Genomic DNA, 19,964 nt, shown 5'->3' on the forward strand with positions numbered 1-19,964 from the left:
GTTGGAAACCCCAGTTGTCGTTCTTCAGACCGCTAAATTGGTGACCCCGACCTGTCTAGCCATCGTTAGACAAGAAGAATTATGCCGGAAGAGAGTGTTCCTGCAGAATCAGCCAGCACGAGGCAGGGCTCACCGCTCTTCAAACTGCCAGACTTTTGGCCTGATCAACCTCAGGTGTGGTTCGCCCACATTGAGGCACAGTTTCACCTCCAAACCATCGTGACGGACGACACAATGTATTTCCATGTGGTGGGGGCTTTGCCGCAGGACTGTGCCTCGAGGTTGTTGCCCTACATCAGGGACCCGCCGGCCATCGCCAAATAAGAAGGGCTGAAGGCCCTGCTGCTCCACGCTTACGGTCTCAGCCGCAGAGACAGGGCAGCGAGGCTGCTGCACGTGGACAGTGTCGGCGACCGGCGGCCATCTACCATCATGGTGAAGATGTTAGCTCTGATGGACAGGCATCACCCAAGTCTGCTTTTCGAACAGGCGTTCCTGGAGCAGATGCCTGACGAAGTCCAACTGATGCTCGCCGGAGTTGATTTCAGCAATCCCCCCCTGCACCTCGCGGAGAGAGCTGACGAACTGTGGGCGCACAGACGGCGGGACACTTTTGCTTTCGCCCGCCCCCTGGTCACACAATGGGTGCAGCCGAGCCGACATCGAGGGGAGGAGGAAGAAGCCCAGCCCAGCGCCGAAGAAGAATCGCCGCAGCCAGTGGTCTACAGTCAACGCAGATGGTGCTATTACCACCAACGATACGGACCCGAAAGCCCGAAGATGTCGGAGCCCCTGCTCGTATCCGGGAAATGCCCCGACCGATCGTCCATAGAGGCGAACGCGATCGGCCCAAACGAACGCCTCTACGTCCCCGATCGCCATTCCGGCCACCGTTTCCTGGTGGGCTCCGGTGCCCATGCCAGTATCCTGCCTCCGAGCGCCCGAGATATTCAGGTAAGGTAGGACTCGTCCTCTCGGCTGTTAACGGGAGCGATATTCGCACTTACGGTACGCGGACCGCAAACCTAAATTTCGACTCCCGCCCGTACAGGTGCAAGTTTATCGTAGCTGACTTCGCCTAACCGATCCTGGGGGCCGATTTCTTGCGCACGTTCTCCCTGTTAGTCGATGTGCGAGGTGGACGCATGGTCCCTGTGTCGGGCCTGCCCTGCCAAGCCGCGCAATCCAACGCCCCTACAGCAATTCGGCGAGGTCGACGAGGAACTTTTCGCAGCCCTGCTCGCCGACTTCCCAGGGTTGCTCACCCCCATGCCCGTTATGGCGTGGTCCACCACATTCCCACATAGGGCCCACCGGTACACGCCCACGCGCGCCGTCTTCCGCCTGATAAACTGCGCATTAATGTACAGAGGGATCTGAGGATCCAGGTCCATAGCTCATTAAAAGTGTCAACATAAGTAGATAGTGTGGTAAAGAAGGCATATGGTATGCTTGCCTTCATGGGTTGGGTCATTGAATACAAGAGTCAGGAAGTCGTGACGTAACTTTATAGAACCTTGGTTCGGCAGCATTTGGAGTATTACATACAGTTTTGGACGCTCCATTGTAGAAAAGATGTGGAGACTTTGGAGAGGGTGCAGGAGAGGTTTAACAGAATACTGCCTGGATTTGAGGATATTAGTTATAAGAAGAGATTGGACAAACCATATAACATATAACCATATAACAATTACAGCATGGAAAACAGGCCATCTCGGCCCTTCAAGTCCATGCCGAACACTTATTTTCCCCTAGTCCCACAAACTTGGATAGTTTTCTCTGGAGCATTGAAGACTGTGTGGAGACCTGATAGAAGTATATCAAGTTATGAGAGGATAGGTAGGGTAAATAATCAGAATATTTTTCCTGGGTGGAAAAGACTAGAGGCCATATTGTTAAGGTGAAAGGGGTAATGTTTAAAGTAGGTGTGCACGGCAAGTTATTTTCCAAAGAGGGTGGTGGGTGGTGGGTGGTGGGTGGTGGGTGGTGGAAGCGGGTATGATAGTCATGTTTAAGAGGCTTTTAGATGTGCACATGATTGTGCTGGGAACAGAGAGATATGGATCACGTGCAGGCAGATGACATTAGTTTAGCTTGCGATTATATTTAGCACAGACATTGTGGGCTGAAGAGCTATTCCCGTGCTGCATATTTCAATGTTATTTGAACGTAGTGAAGAGCTTATATAAATCAGGAAATTAGTAACAGATTTAACTATAGTGCTACAATAATCATTGGGGCTTTGTAATCCTGTTATTGACTGGACAAATCAAATTAGCTGTAGTAAAATGGAGAGTGAATTCATGAAGTGTTTACAAGATCAGTGTACTGAAGAAACGACTCAAGGACATAATAGTTTTGATCTGCTTCGGATTAATTAATAATCTTGTATTTAAGGGTCCTAAGGGAAGAATAATAATGATACCAATGCAAGTTTATCAATCCCATTTGCTTCAAAACCATGAGAGTGTGAGGCATGTGTTGACTCTGGTAGATGAGACTGCATGAGAATGTCAGTTGACAAGCAATGGCCAACATTTACTTTATATTAACACAGAAAGGTGGGTGGTGGTTCCCAGAAAACAATCCTATTAGTCATATTCCCTCCTTATTTATCTGCACCTCCACAATTTGTGCTGTCTCACACATGGCCATCAATTCCTCTTTGATCTTATTTGCTATTAACCTATACTAAGACCTACTTAATTTACCAACACCTCTTTGGCATGTAGGAAATAACAGGAGAATCCAGACAGAAACGTACAGGGACATGGAGAGAATATGTAAATCGAAAGGCAGCAACCAAGATCAGGACTGAACTCAGGTCCCGAGAGCTGTAAGGAAACATAACGATCTGCTGTGCCTACATTTAAAGAATTGGCACATAAAGTTACAAGGATATGTATCCCCTGAAGGCACAAACACATAATAGGAACAATAAGAGCAATGTGGCATGGTGGCGTAGTGGTAGAGCTACTGCCTTACAGCGCCAGAGACCCGGGTTCGATCCTGACTGCGGGTGCTTGACTGTATGGAGTTTGTACGTTCTCCCTGTGACCTGCGTGCGTTTAATCCAAGATTTTTGTTTCCTCCCACATCCCACATTCCAAAGACATATAAGTTTGTATGTTAATTGGCTTGGTGTAAATGTAAAATTGTCCCTAGTGCGAGTAGTGTGAGTATGTGCGGGAATCGCTGGTCGGTGCGGACTGTTTTCGCGCTATATTTCTAAACTACTAAACTAGAACTAAAAGAGATGGCTAACAATGTTACCAAGAAAAGCAATAAACCAAGGAAAATTTCAGAATTCAACAAATGGGACCAAGACATTGGTAAAGAAAGGGAATGTAAAATATGAAAGTAATCAAGCGAGAAATATAGAATAGCTTCTTTAGATATATAAAATAGATTAGCAAAAATTAAATGCAGATCCCTTACAAAACAGAGATTATGTTAGGTGGACAAAAGTGCTGGAGAAACTCAGCGGGTGCAGCAGCATTTATGGAGCGAAGGAAATAGGGAACATTTCGGGCCGAAACCCTTCTTCAGACTTTATGTTAAGAGATTATGTTAGGGACTGCAGTCCATTTAATCTCAGTAGTGGGTGAATTGTAACCCGTGGTTACAAAGCATAGAGAAAATGGTAGGAAAGCTGGAGTTTGGACAAACAATAAACTTGCCGGGGTGGCAATATTTCACCAAGATTAATTCCATTCCTGATGCCCTGACATGACCTTCTTCTCCATTGAGATATCCAGTGGTTCTGCAAAAATATTTAATTCAAAATTCATCCTCTCTACCACGACTGTGAAGTATTATGCTTTCCTCCAGTGGTTGTGTGGCAAACGGGAGAGATGGACACTGGGTCAAAAATCGTGGCAGATCATTTCAAATAAGCTTTGGGCATGGTTTGCCCAGAACTCAGGATGAAACACAAACTGATAGCTTTAATTATCATCCAGTATGCGGTTGCAAATGGTGTATTACTGCTGGGGCTGCATTTGAATCTTATAAATAATGTATTATCTTGTGATTTTACAGTGTATTCACATCTCTGAAGTTTCTTATGGTATGGATGCTGATACTTTTGACAGATTTCATCCTTGAACTTCGATTTGAATATTTATGGCCAGGTTGGCTATTTGTCAAAGGGGTGTATGATTCCTCTCGATGTCAGGGCCTTGTAAGTATAATTTATATTTAGGCTTTTATATATAGAATGAACATGCTAAATTCTCATTTCAGTGCTGTATATAGTACATGACATTAAACTTGCCACTTGGAAAATAATTCAAAATTAAACTATAGATTTTGAATCCAATGCAAAGAGGTAAAATGTTATGGTATGTTATGGTGAATAAATCACTGCTTATGGTTACAATATTCATGGGAAATCTAAAATAAAACAACTTCCCTTAGTAGATGATATTTGTTGGTAAATATGTTTGAAGATGCTATTTGTCAAATTCCAGGAAAGGGGAGGGATAGTTTAGTTTTACAAAATTGCATATTGTTTCCTCTATATGACATTATTAGTTGGGGCATTCTTGTTCCTAGTTTGGTAGTTTATTTCTAGATTTTACCTAAGAAGATTGATAATTTTATAGTTCATGAAAATCACTAATTGTTGAATTATTGCAAAAATGTTAAAGTTGTTTCAGAATAAGTTAAGTTACAAATCGTAGTTGTCCAACTTTAATGTGCGCCATTCAGAACATGCCAAAGGCACATCCAGACTGAAGAAGGGTCTCGAATCGAAACGTCACCCATTCCTTCTCTCCAGAGATGCTGCCTGTCCCCGCTGAGTTACTCCAGCTTTTTATGTCTATCTTTGTTCAAAGCTGTGGACGTTAAAAGGAAGCTTTCCTTATTATCCACCTTACTTACCTGTCCTGCCTTCTTCAGCAATTTGGGGACATGCAGTCCAAGATCTCTTAGTTTCTCTACACTTGTTGGTATTTACTGTTTATTGGGTGTTCTCCTGCCTTGTTCTTCCCAAACACATTACCTCACACTTCTTCTGACAACATTTAATTTGCCACTTTTGATCCTGTCTAACCAGTTCATTATTATCTCCTTTTAGTTTGACTTTTTTCCTCATTATCAATCTCACTGCCATTCTTAGTATCAGCAACCTACTGAATTGCAGCCTTTACATTTAAGTCTAAACTTTGTGCTAGAAAACAAGTGGCGTCATACTAGGCCCCACGCATCAAAGTGACCATCTCGTAGTCCCTGTGGGTTCATAATCTCATAGGTGATAGGAGTAGAATGAGGCCATTCGGCCCATCAAGTCTACTTGGCCATTCAATCATGCCTTATTTATCTCTGCCTCTTAACCCCATTCTCCTGCCTTCTCCCCATAACATCTGACACCCGTACTAATCAAGAAAGAAAACAGGAATAGCAAAGGTTATGTTGTGACGTGTAGCAATGGCATCAAGCAAAATGGGAGAGATTAGATTAGATTAGTTTAGTTTAGTTTAGAGATACAGCGCAGATTAAGAATGCATCTGCAGCATCAAAACAGGGCATTTGTGTGGCCCATTAACACCAAAGAATTGTGCTCCTCCATCATTTCCACTCTTCTAGCCTTGTTTCTTCCTTGCTCTACCACTGTCATCAACCTGGCTCAATAAAATCTGTGAAGAACTGTGCCAGGAGCAGCAGTGGTGAAAGTATAACAGAGATGCAGGCTCTGCATTGCAATAAGTGATCCCACAGATCAGATCAAAACTTGGGAACTGTGACTTGATGTGGACAATGAAACAAGTAATTCTAGGAGACCTGTTCACAAACATACCTATTCTCAGTGACAGTGAGGTACAGAACATCTAAATAAAATGTAAGGCTATACAATTCTTAATCATCTTCAGCCAGAAATTATGAATGGATGACCCATCTCTGCCACATCCAGTGATTTCCACAACTGCAGAGCCAGTCTTCAGCCAATATAATCCACATATATCTAGAACTGGTTGAGTACATTTGGCCTCATAAAGCACCAGCTATGGTGTTGATGACCCTTTCCAGAACTATACATGCCTTTAGCTTTGCTGTTCTTCTTCACTGAAACAACCCCCTCCCCCTCCCTCGACATTAGAAGGGAAATTTGTCGCTGAGCTCATCCACTAAATCAGCACCAGTTTAAATGAACAGTTACAATCCTCTCTCAGTTCTCCAAATCATCAGAAATACAATCTAAATGATGTCAATTGACACTTAATCATAAATAACTTGCGCACAGATGGATTTTTTTTCCCACTTAATCAATTGGTTGCAAAATGCATTACAAGTCTTGGTCAGGCTTGAGGCAAAGGAGATTGATTCAGAAGGTAAGAGGAGAGTAACTACCCTTGACATTAAGATTGCATTTGCCAGAGCGTGATATCAAGGAGCCTTGAATCACACTTTTCCTTGATTGTTATCATATCCAGTACAAAGGAAGATGATTTTGGTTGTTGAAGACCAATCTTTACAGCCCCTCGATATCAGTGCAGATCTGCATAGCGTAGTTTCATCAGACAAATCTTCTTTGATCATTTCATCATTAATGAATTTCCCTGCCACTATAACTTTAGAAGTGGAACAGGTTGACTGGATGGTTGATTTGGCTCATATGATAAACTCACATTTTAAATGACCAGATAATGTGACAGATTGTTCCTGCCATCAGAAACATCAAAGCAATGTTGAGTTATGAGCTGATAAATGGCAATTAAATTTTGGGCCACACCAATATCTGGCAATAGCCATCTTTGAGGACTTCATCTGTTCCCTTGGACATTCAGTGATGTTTACGATCTTCAACATTTTCATGGTCACCATTAATACCAAACATAGTTGCACCATCAACATAGAAAAATGTGACTATAAGAGCAGATGGCTAAGTTATTTCCTGTTTTTCATAAACATTAAGGCAGAAGCCAGCTGTGTGATAAAGTATTCATCACTTGCTTTCGTTAGTGCCATTTTGAGAAGAGGCAAGAAGTTTGACATCACTGAGAGCAAAGACTGACACGGATCCATCACATTCATTTGCCCCACTACCAGCTTACGATGGCTGCACTGTGTACTATTTATAATTGCTCTGCAGAATCTGCCAAGGCATCTTTGATCGTACCTGGCAATGCCATGACTTCTACCACAAGATGATCAATGACCAGAGGTACTGTCAAAATTCTGGAATTCCTTGCTCATTGTAGCAACTTCAACACATAGACTACATTAATATCTTCACCTTTCCTAGGTAACGAATATTGACCTTGTCAGCACAGCGAGGTCCCCTGAGTGAATTAACTACAAACATCAGAGTCTCATTAATGATATTGTTGAATTTTATTAATCGAATGCCAATGCTATTTTAATGCATTAAAACACTGTATTAACCAGCCAATACTATTGGGTGATGTATGAATGCAATAGCTTATGGAACAAATACATAAATGAGCACACAACCAGCAGACCGATTATTCTCAGCCTTAAGAAGTACATGACTGTAGATGGGATCCACCTGTATGGGTTTTGGGCTCAGACCTAGTTATTTCCACTTTTGCAAGATACAGTACATCTGATGCACACTCCCAGAAGCCTTTCCAGAGTCATGCCATCATTCATGATAGTTAACTCTCTCGCTCCCACCTCCATATAGATGGCTTGTGGCTGTCAAAGTCACAACAACCTGGAATTATTATGTGTTGGTCTCGTTCCAGGTTTCAATACGTGACATCAGTCTCCTAGTGAATTTGCTGAAGTTTGCAGGACAGAAAGCATCCCGCATATTATCTGATATTTGTATGTCACGCTGAATGCTTACCAATGACATCTTTTATTGTACACACTCCAGACTGTTCAGCAGCTTTTTGCTGTCCATCTGTATTTTTACTGCAGTTATTGTGTGAAAATGCTGCAATGGCTATTTTCAGGGCTGACTTGTACTGATAAAATGTTTCTTTGTTTCTTCATAGGCTATTTCCATACTCTTTGTATGTGCAGCATTTACCTCAGATGTGTTCTGTTTTATCTTCATACCACTGCACTGGCTTTTCTTCGTTGCTAGTACATATGTATGGATTCAATACCTCTGGAACTCAGGTAAACAATGCTAAACAAGAAAGATGTCAAGAATCGAGCAATTGTACTTGTCAACAGATACCTAAATTCCCTCGGTTCCACATAAAAATATCTTTATATAACTTTATCTAAATCACTCGGTATGAATTCTCAAAAGAGAGCAATCACTTGTTTTAAACAGTGTTGAGGTAGAAAGTTGGAGTTCAATTAATATCTTGGAAGGCTTTCTATTAGAAATATGAAATTTTTTAATGAGCATTGCATTTATCTTTTGCCAATATTCCCATTAAGTTAGCTGAGATATGAGTGAATTATTCTTTGTAGCCCCACACATAAAATGGAATTTACAAATTCTTCCAATATAAGTGCATTTTCGATGATATGCCAAAAGAAGTGAGCAAATTAATTGTTATTTGATCCATTAGCAAATGACTTCAATGTACTACCTTAACCATTTTGTTCCTATACCATTTTCCGCCATTCAAGTCTACTCCGCCATTCAATCATGGCTGTTCTATTTCTGGGGTTAGGAGGGAGAGATAGATCAGCCATGATTGAATTCATAACTTTCAGGGATTCAGGGATATGTTCATATAACCATATAACCATATAACAATTACAGCACGGAAACAGGCCATCTCGACCCTTCTAGTCCGTGCCGAACACATATTCTCCCCTAGTCCCATATACCTGAGCTCAGACCATAACCCTCCATTCCTTTCCCGTCCATATAACTATCCAATTTATTTTTAAATGATAAAAACGAACCTGCCTCCACCACCTTCACTGGAAGCTCATTCCACACAGCCACCACTCTCTGAGTAAAGAAGTTCCCCCTCATGTTACCCCTAAACTTATGTCCCTTAATTCTCAAGTCATGTCCCCTTGTTTGAATCTTCTCTACTCTCAGTGGGAAAAGCTTATCCACTTCAACTCTGTCTATCCCTCTCATCATTTTAGAGACCTCTATCAAGTCCCCCCTTAACCTTCTGCGCTCCAAAGAATAAAGCCCTAACTTGTTCAACCTTTCTCTGTAACTTAGTTGCTGAAACCCAGGCAACATTCTAGTAAATCTCCTCTGTACTCTCTCTATTTTGTTGACATCCTTCCTATAATTAGGCGACCAAAATTGTACACCATACTCCAGAATTGGCCTCACCAATGCCTTGTACAATTTTAACATTACATCCCAACTTCCATATTCAATGCTCTGATTTATAAAGGCCAGCACACCAAAAGCTTTCTTTACCACCCTATCTATATGAGATTCCACTTTCAGGGAACTGTGCACAGTTATTCCCAGATCCCTCTGTTCACCTGCATTCTTCAATTTCCTACCATTTACCATTTACGTCCTATTTTGATTTGTCCTGCCAAGATGTAGCACCTCACACTTATCAGCATTAAACTCCATCTGCCATCTTTCAGCCCACTCTTCCAACTGGCATAAATCTCTCTGTAGACTTTGAAAATCGACTTCATTATCCACAACCCCACCTATCTTAGTATCATCTGCATACTTACTAATCCAATTTACCACACCATCATCCAGATCATTGATGTACATGACAAACAACAGTGGACCCAACACAGATCCCTGTGGCACCCCACTAGTCACTGGCCTCAAACCTGACAAACAACCATCCACCATTACTCTCTGGCATCTTCCATTCAGCCACTGTTGAATCCATCTTGCTACTCCACCATTAATACCCAACAATTGAACCTTCTTAACCAACCTTCCGTGAGGAACCTTGTCAAAGGCCTTACTGAAGTCCATATATACAACATCCACTGCTTTACCCTCATCAATTTCCCGAGTAACCTCTTCAAAAAATTCAAGAAGATTAGTCAAACATGACCTTCCAGGCACAAATCCATGTTGACTGTTCCTAATCAGACCCTGTTTATCCAGATGCTTATATATATTATCTCTAAGTATCCTTTCCATTAATTTGCCCACCACTGACGACGTCAAACTAACAGGTCTATAATTATAGGTGATAGGAGCAGAATTAGGCCAGGAATACAGAATAGATTGTTGGTGAAAGGAACAGAATTAGAATATTTAGTGGTGGAAATTTGGATAAGAGAAGGTAAGGTTAAAATTGTTAATTTTTATAATCCGTGTAAAAGGCTTTCATTGGAGTTGATGGATGAACTTGCTGGGTATTTAGGAGGGAAAGTTATATGTTGTGGTGATTTTAATGCTCATAGCACGTTGTGGGATGATTCTAATGATGAAAATGGGATGGTGATTGAGGATTTAATGGAGAAGAATAACCTTGTGTGTCTTAATGATGGAAGTGGGACACGAATCAACATCAGAACAGGGTCAGAATCAGCCATAGACCTCACACTAGTGTCAGACTCATTGGCGGGTGTTTGTTCATGGGAAGTAATTCGAAGAACAACGGTAGGAAGTGACCACTACCCGATAGAAATAGTAGTAGGAGTGAGTTTAGAGGAGTATAATACAGAGAGAATACAAAAGTGGTCTTTTAGTGGTGCGGATTGGGAAAAGTTTAAGACTATTAGTGATCAAGAAATGGAAAAAATTGATATTTATGAAGATGTGGATAATTTAAATATTTCTGTTTGCGAAGCCATTTTAGAGGCAGCAACAAAGTCCATTAAGAGGAAAGGAGGTAAGCACAACAAAAAGAGCGTACCATGGTGGACTGAGGAATGTGACAAAGCAATTAAGTGTCGAAATAAAGCTTTTAAAATTTTGAAAATAAATCATAATTTTCAGAATCTTATTGAATACAAAAGGTTGCAAGCAAGTGTAAGAAGAGTAATAAAAAATGCAAAGAGGGAATTTTGGAGGACATTTTGTAACTCAGTGGGAAGGGAGACAAAAGTAGGTCAAGTTTGGGGAATGATAAGGAGAATGAAAGGAATTAAAAGAGAATACAAATATCCAATCCTAACTGACGGTGAAATTACAGCAGTGAAAGACGAAGAGAAAGCAGAGATGTTGGCAAAATCTTTTGCTAAAATTCACAGTTCAGACAATGTTAGTGAAGAAGGAAGAAAAGGAAAAGAAAATACCATAGCAGAGAATAGACAGTTAATACGACATGAGGAAGACACTAACGATGTTCTAAACAAACCATTCACAAAGACAGAATTCAACCGAGCTCTTAGAAAAACCAAGATGTCAGCACCAGGTAAAGATCAGATTTGTTACACCATGTTAAACCATCTCAGTGAAACATCCAAGGATTTTTTGTTAGAATTTTATAATAAAGTGTGGGAGGGTGGGAAATTACCGCAAAGGTGGAAGGAGGCAGTAGTAATCCCAATAGGAAAGCCAGGTAAAGATCTGACAAACCCAGGGAATTATAGGCCTATTGCATTAACATCCAACATATGTAAAGTAATGGAAAAAATGGTAAATGAAAGGTTAACATATTATGTAGAAAATAAAGGATATTTATCCAATTACCAGAGTGGTTTTAGGAAGGGGAGAAACACCATGGATCCAGCTATAAGTTTAGAACATGAAATTAGGAGAGCACAAATTAATAGAGAAAGTGTAGTAGCTGTATTTTTTGATATTGAGAAAGCATATGATATGATGTGGGGAGAAGGGTTATTAGTGAAACTAGGTAAATTGGGGATTAAAGGTCGTATATTTAAATGGATTAAGGATTTTTTATTTGGGAGGTCAATACAAGTACGAGTTGGAAATCAATACTCAGGAACATTAGATATTGTAAATGGAACACCTCAAGGGAGCATAATAAGTCCTTTACTATTTTTAGTAATGATAAATGATGTGTATGATGACATTGTAAATGAAATGGGAGTTTCACTGTTTGCGGATGATGGGGCAATCTGGAAAAGGGGGAGAAATGTGAAGTTTATTGTGCAGAAACTACAGAGGGCTATAATAAAGGTACAAGAGTGGTCTTATAAATGGGGATTCAAATTTTCTGTGGAAAAGACAAAGATAATGTTTTTTACTAGGAAGGAAATTGGTAGTGAGGTTAAACTAAAATTATATAACCAGGAATTGGAGAGAGTAAAATACTATAAATTTTTAGGTTTATGGTTTGATGAGAGGATTACATGGATAGTTCATATTCAGAAAGTAGTGGACAAATGTAAGAAGATACTTAATGTAATGAGATGTTTAGTTGGATGTGATTGGGGGGCAGATAGAAAAGCTTTGAAGGCTATATACAATGGGTTAATTAGATCTGTGTTAGATTATGGTTGTGTGGTGTATGGGTCCGCATCAAGTACTTCTCTTAAAAAAATAGACAACATTCAATATCAGGCATTGAGAATATGTACAGGTGCAATAAAAACAACTCCAACAGCAGCATTACAGGTTGAAATGGGGGAGATGCCTCTAGAGATGAGAAGGATACAGCTTTCATTAAATTACTGGATTAACCTACAGGGCCAGAGTCAAGAACACCCAGCACAAGTTACTATCAAACCATGCTGGGAAAAGGAGAGAAGGGAAACAAAAAGTTTTGGATGGACAGTGACCCAGAGAGCAGTACAAATCGGCATAGCACAATTAAATGTGGTTCCAACAGTTCCATTACCTTCAATTCCACCTTGGATACTTCCAGATGCAACAGTAGACTTTACAACATTAGAACAGGAAAACAAGGATAAACAACATAGGTATAATTCAGTCATCATACAGGAATACATTGACAGATACTACAGTTTTGTCCAAATTTATACAGATGCATCAAAAGATTCAGTAGATAAAGTAGGAGTAGCATTTATTGTACCAGAATTTCACATCAAAGTAGGGAAGAGGATCAATAATGAGGTCTCAGTATACACAGGTGAAATGATTGCAATATTGTTAGCGGTACAGTGGGTCGAGGATACTAGGCCTTTAAGGACAGTTATTTGCTCAGATTCAGGTTTAGCAATAAAGAGTTTACAGCACAGCCATTCAGACAGTAGACCAGACATTTTGATTGAAATACAACAAACACTATTCAGAATTCAAATGATGGGGCTTACAGTCATATTTTTATGGGTACCAGCACACATTGGCATTAGAGGAAACGAAATGGCAGATAAGGTAGCAAAAGAGGTAGCAAAAAGAAGTAAAATTGATTTAAGTATTAACATAGGTAAAACTGAAATCAAAGACATTATTAAGCAAAGACTGAAGGAAAGATGGCAAAAGCAATGGGATGAAGAGCGGAAAGGACGGTGGTTCTACAGAGTCCAGAGGAAAGTGGGAGAAATTAGATGTGCAGGAAAAAACAGAAAAGAGGAGACAGTAATCTCAAGAATTAGATTTGGACACACTGGTCTGAACAGTACACTTTTTATAATAGGCAAGCATAATACAGGTAGATGTGAATACTGTGGGCAAGAAGAGACAATAGAGCATGTCATTGTACATTGCGAGAGGTATGAGGAGGAGAGAGAACGGATGAGTGAGCAGTTCAGAAAAGAAAGAATACAATTTGATTTGGTAGATATTTTGCAAGGAAGTTCATATAAGTGCTATCAAATCCTGTTGCATTTTCTTAGGGTAACCAATTTGTTCGGAAGGATATAGGTTATTAGTATATGTAATGGTGTTGTTTGATCCACACTCCATGCCAGTTGGTGGCGGTAATGCACCAAAAAAGTTGTTTGCCAACCGCCAAAAAACACCACATAGAAGAAGAAGGAGAATTAGGCCATTGGCCCATCAATTCTACTCCGCCATTCAATAATGGCTGATCTATCTCTCCCTCCTAACCCCAGAGATAGAACAGCCATGATTGAAAGATGGACCAAATGGCCTAATTCTGCTCCTATCATTTATGAACATGAATCCCATGGGCTCCACTATCTGAGTAGACAGGAGGGGTACACCACCAACTGCAAATTCCATGCACATCTCTTCATCTTTATTGGGTCAAATTCACTCGGTGTGGAATATAAAACTCGGTGTGGAATATAAACACTGACTTAGAGCTGTTATGCTGCATGGCTTGTCCCTTTACTGTAAGGACCTTGTAATAATAAAATGCAAACTAAGAAACAGCTGCCACACAGTTTAGTAATCCTTGTTAATTTATGGAATAAATTGCCACCTGGACTGACGAAGCTAAATATAATTAACTTACTCACAATTGAAATAAGCACCTTACTGATTTAAAATAGAATGCAACAGAAAATAAAAGAAGGATAAAATTAATAATGTATCAAACCTTGTATCACATTTATGAAATTAGTGTGACAGCTTGAATATCCTTTACTTATTCTTTTCTCCTCAACAACCAATAAAAAAGGATTAGATAAAATAGCAAATTAAATCACAACGTTCATTGTTGTTCTGCCAGCAGTCCCGGCCTTTAATCATGATTTTCTTTAACCTTCCTATATATTCTCCTTCACAGAGATACATTGGAGATTCATTAGAATGATACAAGGACTTAAAAGGTTAAATGATGAGGCTACGTTGCATACATTTAAAACTGTATTTTCCTGAGTCAGAAGATATTCCAAATGTGGTATTTAAATTGTTTTAAAAAAACCTAAGTCCCTTTAGCTGTTTGAGAATCCAATTCAAAGAGTGTGGTCTTATAATAAAAATCAATTTCATTGCATTTTAATTATGAAGTACATTTTTCCATTAAGCTTAGTTTAAACATAAAGACTTTAAGACTTTTGCCTTCCATCACAGTAAGGAGGTGCCTGGTGAACTCACTGTGGTGGATGTTAAATTTGTGTTTATTGTGTGTTTTTGTTATTTTAATTATATGTATGACTGCAAGGCAACGAAATTTCATTCAGACCGAAAGGTCTGAATGACAATAAAGGATACTTTGACTTTGACTTTGACTTTGAAACATGGAACTATTTCCCCTGAAAGGTTGAGATGAATAGATACTTGTTCAGTAAAATTATGGAGAGATGTGGATAAAAAACAGCTAAATGGAATTGAGAAATAATGGGACATTTTCCAACTGAGAGACAAGAGCAAGTTCAAGGGACACAGCTGAAAGTAAAATAAAACTGCAGAAAATGCTGGAAACACTCATTAGCATGCAGCATCTGTGGAAAGGAAAACAATTCAGGTTAAAGGCAAAAGTCAGAATTGGTGAAAGATCTGCGACCTGAAACATCAGCTCTCCTCTTTCTACCAGTGCAGCCTGATATGCTTTGTATTTCAGTTATTCTCTTTATATCAAGGGGCACATTGCCCTATCCCTATGTATATCTACGGTAAAATGCACAGTCAAGAGACTAGAGTGTTTTATTGTTATATGTCTCATATTGAACAATGAAATGAAGTATAAAAATAGTTTGCTCACAGGAATATTGCAGGAGTCTACTTCTAATAGAATAACTTCCATGAGGAACAATATCAAAGTGATATGCACACAGATACAAAACTGCCAGAAAATGTTATTGTCTTGTATTTGCTGCTATGTGTTAAACACACGTGTGGACTACACTAAACGTTTATCTATTTCTTTGCACTATAAGTAGTTCATGGGGCAATTTTAATGTAAAGGATGAGTTATCACATGTGGTTAATGTGCACATTGTCAGTTTTTAAGAAAGGCCATTTTTATACATTTTGGTTTCACCATGTAAAAATTACAGCAGTGCTTATACAGTGCCCGCCATAATGTTTGGGACAAAGACCCATCATTTATTTATTTGCCTCTGTACTCCACAATTTGAGATATGTAATAGAAAAAAATCACATGTGGTTAAAGTGCACAATGTCAGATTTTAATAACAGTCATTTTTATAAATGTTGGTTTCACCATGTAGAAATTACAGCAGTGTTTATACATAGTCCCCCTATTTCAGGGCACCATAATGTTTGGGATACAGCAATGTCATATAAATGAAAGTAGTCATGTTTAGTATTTTGTTGCATATCCTTTGCATGCAATGTGTTGTGTATTCGGATGCTTTGAACAACTTGAAATAAGGGCTGGACACGGAAGTAATCTTACAAGCTTCTTTACTGCAGGACGCCACCTTGAGTCTCCCCGTGCACATGCGTACTTGCACAAGATATCACAAGGCACTAATTACATATGCTAATTATCCCATACCTAACACTCCTCCCCCTTTAACTTGGAGGCAGGTAATACCATTTCTATTACATACATAACACTCCTCCCCCTTTAACTTGGAGGCAGGTAATACCATTTCTATTACATACACCGCGCTCCTCCCCTTTTAAGTCCATTTCACCTGTATGGTATATGCTCTTTACCTACCCATCATTGAATAATACACTGTTGCACAATGGTATTGTACTTAAATCAAATACATTAACCCTTGCTTTATGAGTTATCATTTTCTGGTTCATGTATTTGTTTTGTTTTCCTCTTTGTAGGTAGGATCTGACCCATGGCTGCAAGTTTTCGTTTTCTAGCAGCTTCCTCTGCTGTTCAATTTCCCTTCTCTGCTTATTTATCTGCTCTTGTTGTTTCATGAGATTCTGCAATGCATAACCCTTTGTCCATTGCTCAGTGAAGGAGGCTCCATGCTGGATTATACTGAAGTGTCCTAATTGTAATCGGTCCTGCCTACTTTTGTCTTGACCGACCAGCCTCTCTTCTTTAGACTTTTCTATTAGCCACTTTCTACTCATTGTCACACATTTATTCAACCTTTCCTTGCATCGTTCAAGCCTTTTCTGTTGTTCATCTACTCGTCTTCTTAAGTCACCTTTCTGGTTCTTTATCAAGAAGTAGGATCTATATTGTCTTTGCAATGCAATACTGGCTTTCCTATATCGTTTAAGCTTTTTGTATAGTTTAAGCTTTTTCTGTAGTTCATCTACTTGTCCACTTAAGTCACATCTCTGGTTGTTCATCAAGTAAGATCTATATTGTCTTTTCACTACAACACTGGCTTTGGTTTGTGCTCTGCTTAGTTTTCTTGCTTCATAAGCACGGTAGTGAGTGGACTACAATTGTTGTATCTTTCCATTTGAGGAAGTCTTTCCTATATCGTTTAAGCCTTTTGTATCGTTTCAGCCTTTTCTGTTGTGCCTTTATTTGTCTTTTTAAGTCTTTCTGATACCAACTCCTACGGAGTACTGACTGACTTTTTACAGTAGCTCTCTTTTGCTTAACCCACTGCCTAACCATCATACTCTTGTAGGCAGCCTGAATGGTAATAGTTGCATCCCTCATTGACTGATATTGCACAAACTGGGAATGCCCTATTTTGTATGCTTTGTACCATCTCTGGATCGAAATGACTGCTTGACGCACAGCTCGGTAGCGTACCCTTAATCGGTAACCACGGTATGCAGCTTGCAGAGTGACTACAGCCGCATTTTGCATCAAGAAATGCTTTCTTGTAATGCACATTCTTATGAATGACTTAATATGGCGTGCTGCCTTGATTTTCTCTACCAATACTGGCTTTGATCCCATGGTATAAGGCCTGAATACAAACCACTGCTTTTCTCAAACTATTATACTGTCTCACTTGGACATTTCTTATCTGGCATGCTCTGTATCGTTGCTGTACCGCAATGGCAGACCAGCGTAGTTTCTTAAAATACTGACGCTGTTTATGCATCTGATAATAAGTCTGTATGACCTTGGCAGATTTGTGCATGCCCCGCAATTGCTTTCGAACAAGCATTCCTCGGTAGGCTGCCTGAAGCTGTACAACACTGCTGCGTACCTTCATGTAAGTTTTGCGATCACTTTCCATTTGAAGGTGTGCCCTATAATGGGTTTGTACTATTATAGCTGCCCTTCTCATTGCCTTGTATTGACGGTATACTCTGTGCATTCTAAATTATGCTTGTATTACCTTTGCTGCCTTCTGTTTGTGCCGGTTCTCTCTCCGTACCTTCATACCCCTGAATGCAGCTTGAATAGCTAGGGTTGCTCTTTGGATGGCAATTTCCCTTTTCCTTTGACTTCTTTTCCTTTGCCTTTTCCCTTTGGCCTTTTCCCTCTGCACTTGACCTTTGTCCTTTTGCACTTGACCTTGGTCCCTTTGCACGTGACCTTGGTCCATTTGCACTTGACCTTGGTCCTTTTGCACTTGACCGTTGTCCTTTTGCACTTGACCTTTGTCCTTTTGCACTTGACTTCTGTCCTTTTGCACTTGACCTTGGTCCCTTTGCACTTGACTTTTGTCCTTTTGCACTTGACCTTTGGTTGATCCCATACCTAACACAATGACTGCTTGAAGTTTGCGATTCATGGACATCACTAGTTGCTGGTGTCTTCTCTGGTGATGTTCTGCCAAGCCTATATTTCAGCCATCTTTAGCTTATGCTTGTTTTGGGGGCTAGAATCTTTCAGTTTTCTCTTCAGCATATAAAAGGCATTCTCAATTGGGTTTAGATCGGGTGATTGACTTGGCTACTCATGAATTGACCATGTTTTAGCTTTGAAAAACTCATTTGTTGCTTTGGCAGTATGTTTGGGATCATTGTCTTGCTGAAGAATGAACCGTTGGCCAATGAGTTTTGAGACATTTATTTGAACTTGAGCAGATAGGATGTGTCTATACACTTCAAAATTGATTATGCTACTACCCATCAGCAGTTGTATCATCAATGAAGATAAGTGAGCCAGTACCTTCAGCAGCCATACATGCCCAGGCCATAACACCCCCACCACTGTGTTTCACAGTTGAGGTGGTATGTTTTGGATCTTGGGCAGTTCCTTCTCTCCTCTGTACTTTGCTCTTGCCATAAGTTAATCTTCGTCTCATTTGTCCACAAGACCTTTTTTTCCAGAACTGTGGTCGCTCTTTTAAGTACTTCTTGGCAAACTGTAACCTGGCCATCCTATTTTTGCGGCTAACCAGTGGTTTGCATCTTGCAGTGTATTTCTGTTCATTAAGTCTTCTGCGGACAGTGGTCATTGACAAATCCACACCTGACTCCTGAAGAGTGTTTCTGATCTGTCGGACAGGTGTTTGGGGATTTTTCTTTATTATAGAGAGAATTCTTCTGTCATCAGCCGTGGAGGTCTTCCTTGGCCTAACTGTCTCTTTGCGATTAGTAAGCTCACCAGTGCTCTCTTTCTTCTTAATGATGTTCCAAACAGTTGATTTTGGTAAGCCTTAGGTTTGGCTGATGTCTCTAACAGTTTTATTCTTGTTTCTCAGTCTCATAATGGCTTCTTTGATTTTCATTGGCACAACTTTGGTCCTCATGTTGATAAACAGCAATAAAAGTTTCCAAAGGTGATGGAAAGACTGGAGGAAAGATTAGGTGCTGAGAGCTCTCTTATACCTGCATTAAGGAGGCAATTAAACACACCTGAGTAATTACAAACGCATGTGAAGCCATGTGTCCCAATCATTATGGTGCCCTGAAACGGGGGGGGGGGGGTTAATAGCTGTAATTTCTACATGGTGAAGCCAAAATGTATACAAATGGCCTTTAATAAAATCTGATAATGTGTACTTTAACCACATGCAATTTTTTCTATTACAAAACTCAAATTGTGGAGCACAGAGGCAAATAAATAAATGATGGATCTTTGTTCCAAACATCATGGAGGGCACTGCAGGTCTGTATTGCAGCCTTCTCTTGGAACAATGATGGAAGGAGGATCAAGAAATATCCATCTCAGTATTGAAATAGGCCATTGGAGTATGTTGGGCAACATGCTGTGTAAATGTCTTCTTATATGGAAGAAATATAGTGTGTTATTAGACGGCAGTAGAAAAGGGCTATTTTGAACTGGTGTCCCCAAGAGTGGATAAGTTTAGGTTTATTTTTGTCACATACCGAGGTGTGGTGAAAAGCTTTTGTTTGTGTGCTATCCTAATCATATAATACTTTACATGAATACAATCAAGCAAAGCACAACTATAATAGGCAGAGCAAAGAGAAATATACAGGAGTGCAGAATATAGTTTCTCTCCATCCTAATGTAACAGTTGCATAGAAATAG

General features: G+C 39.9%; 1 protein-coding gene across 2 annotated transcripts in view; it reads left to right on the top strand.

The window, feature by feature from the left end:
• Positions 1–19,964, top strand: part of LOC116973362 (macoilin-like) — a 97,102-nt gene that overhangs the window by 43,447 nt on the left and 33,691 nt on the right. For both annotated transcript variants that reach the window (XM_033021346.1, XM_033021344.1), the window contains exons 3-4: positions 4,042–4,183; positions 7,968–8,094. In XM_033021346.1, the coding sequence (XP_032877237.1) occupies positions 4,042–4,183; positions 7,968–8,094 (269 nt within the window). The remainder of the gene's footprint in view (positions 1–4,041; positions 4,184–7,967; positions 8,095–19,964) is intronic.

This window comes from Amblyraja radiata, chromosome 5 (assembly GCF_010909765.2).
Source record: "Amblyraja radiata isolate CabotCenter1 chromosome 5, sAmbRad1.1.pri, whole genome shotgun sequence".
In the NCBI taxonomy this organism is placed as follows: Eukaryota; Metazoa; Chordata; class Chondrichthyes; order Rajiformes; family Rajidae; genus Amblyraja; species Amblyraja radiata.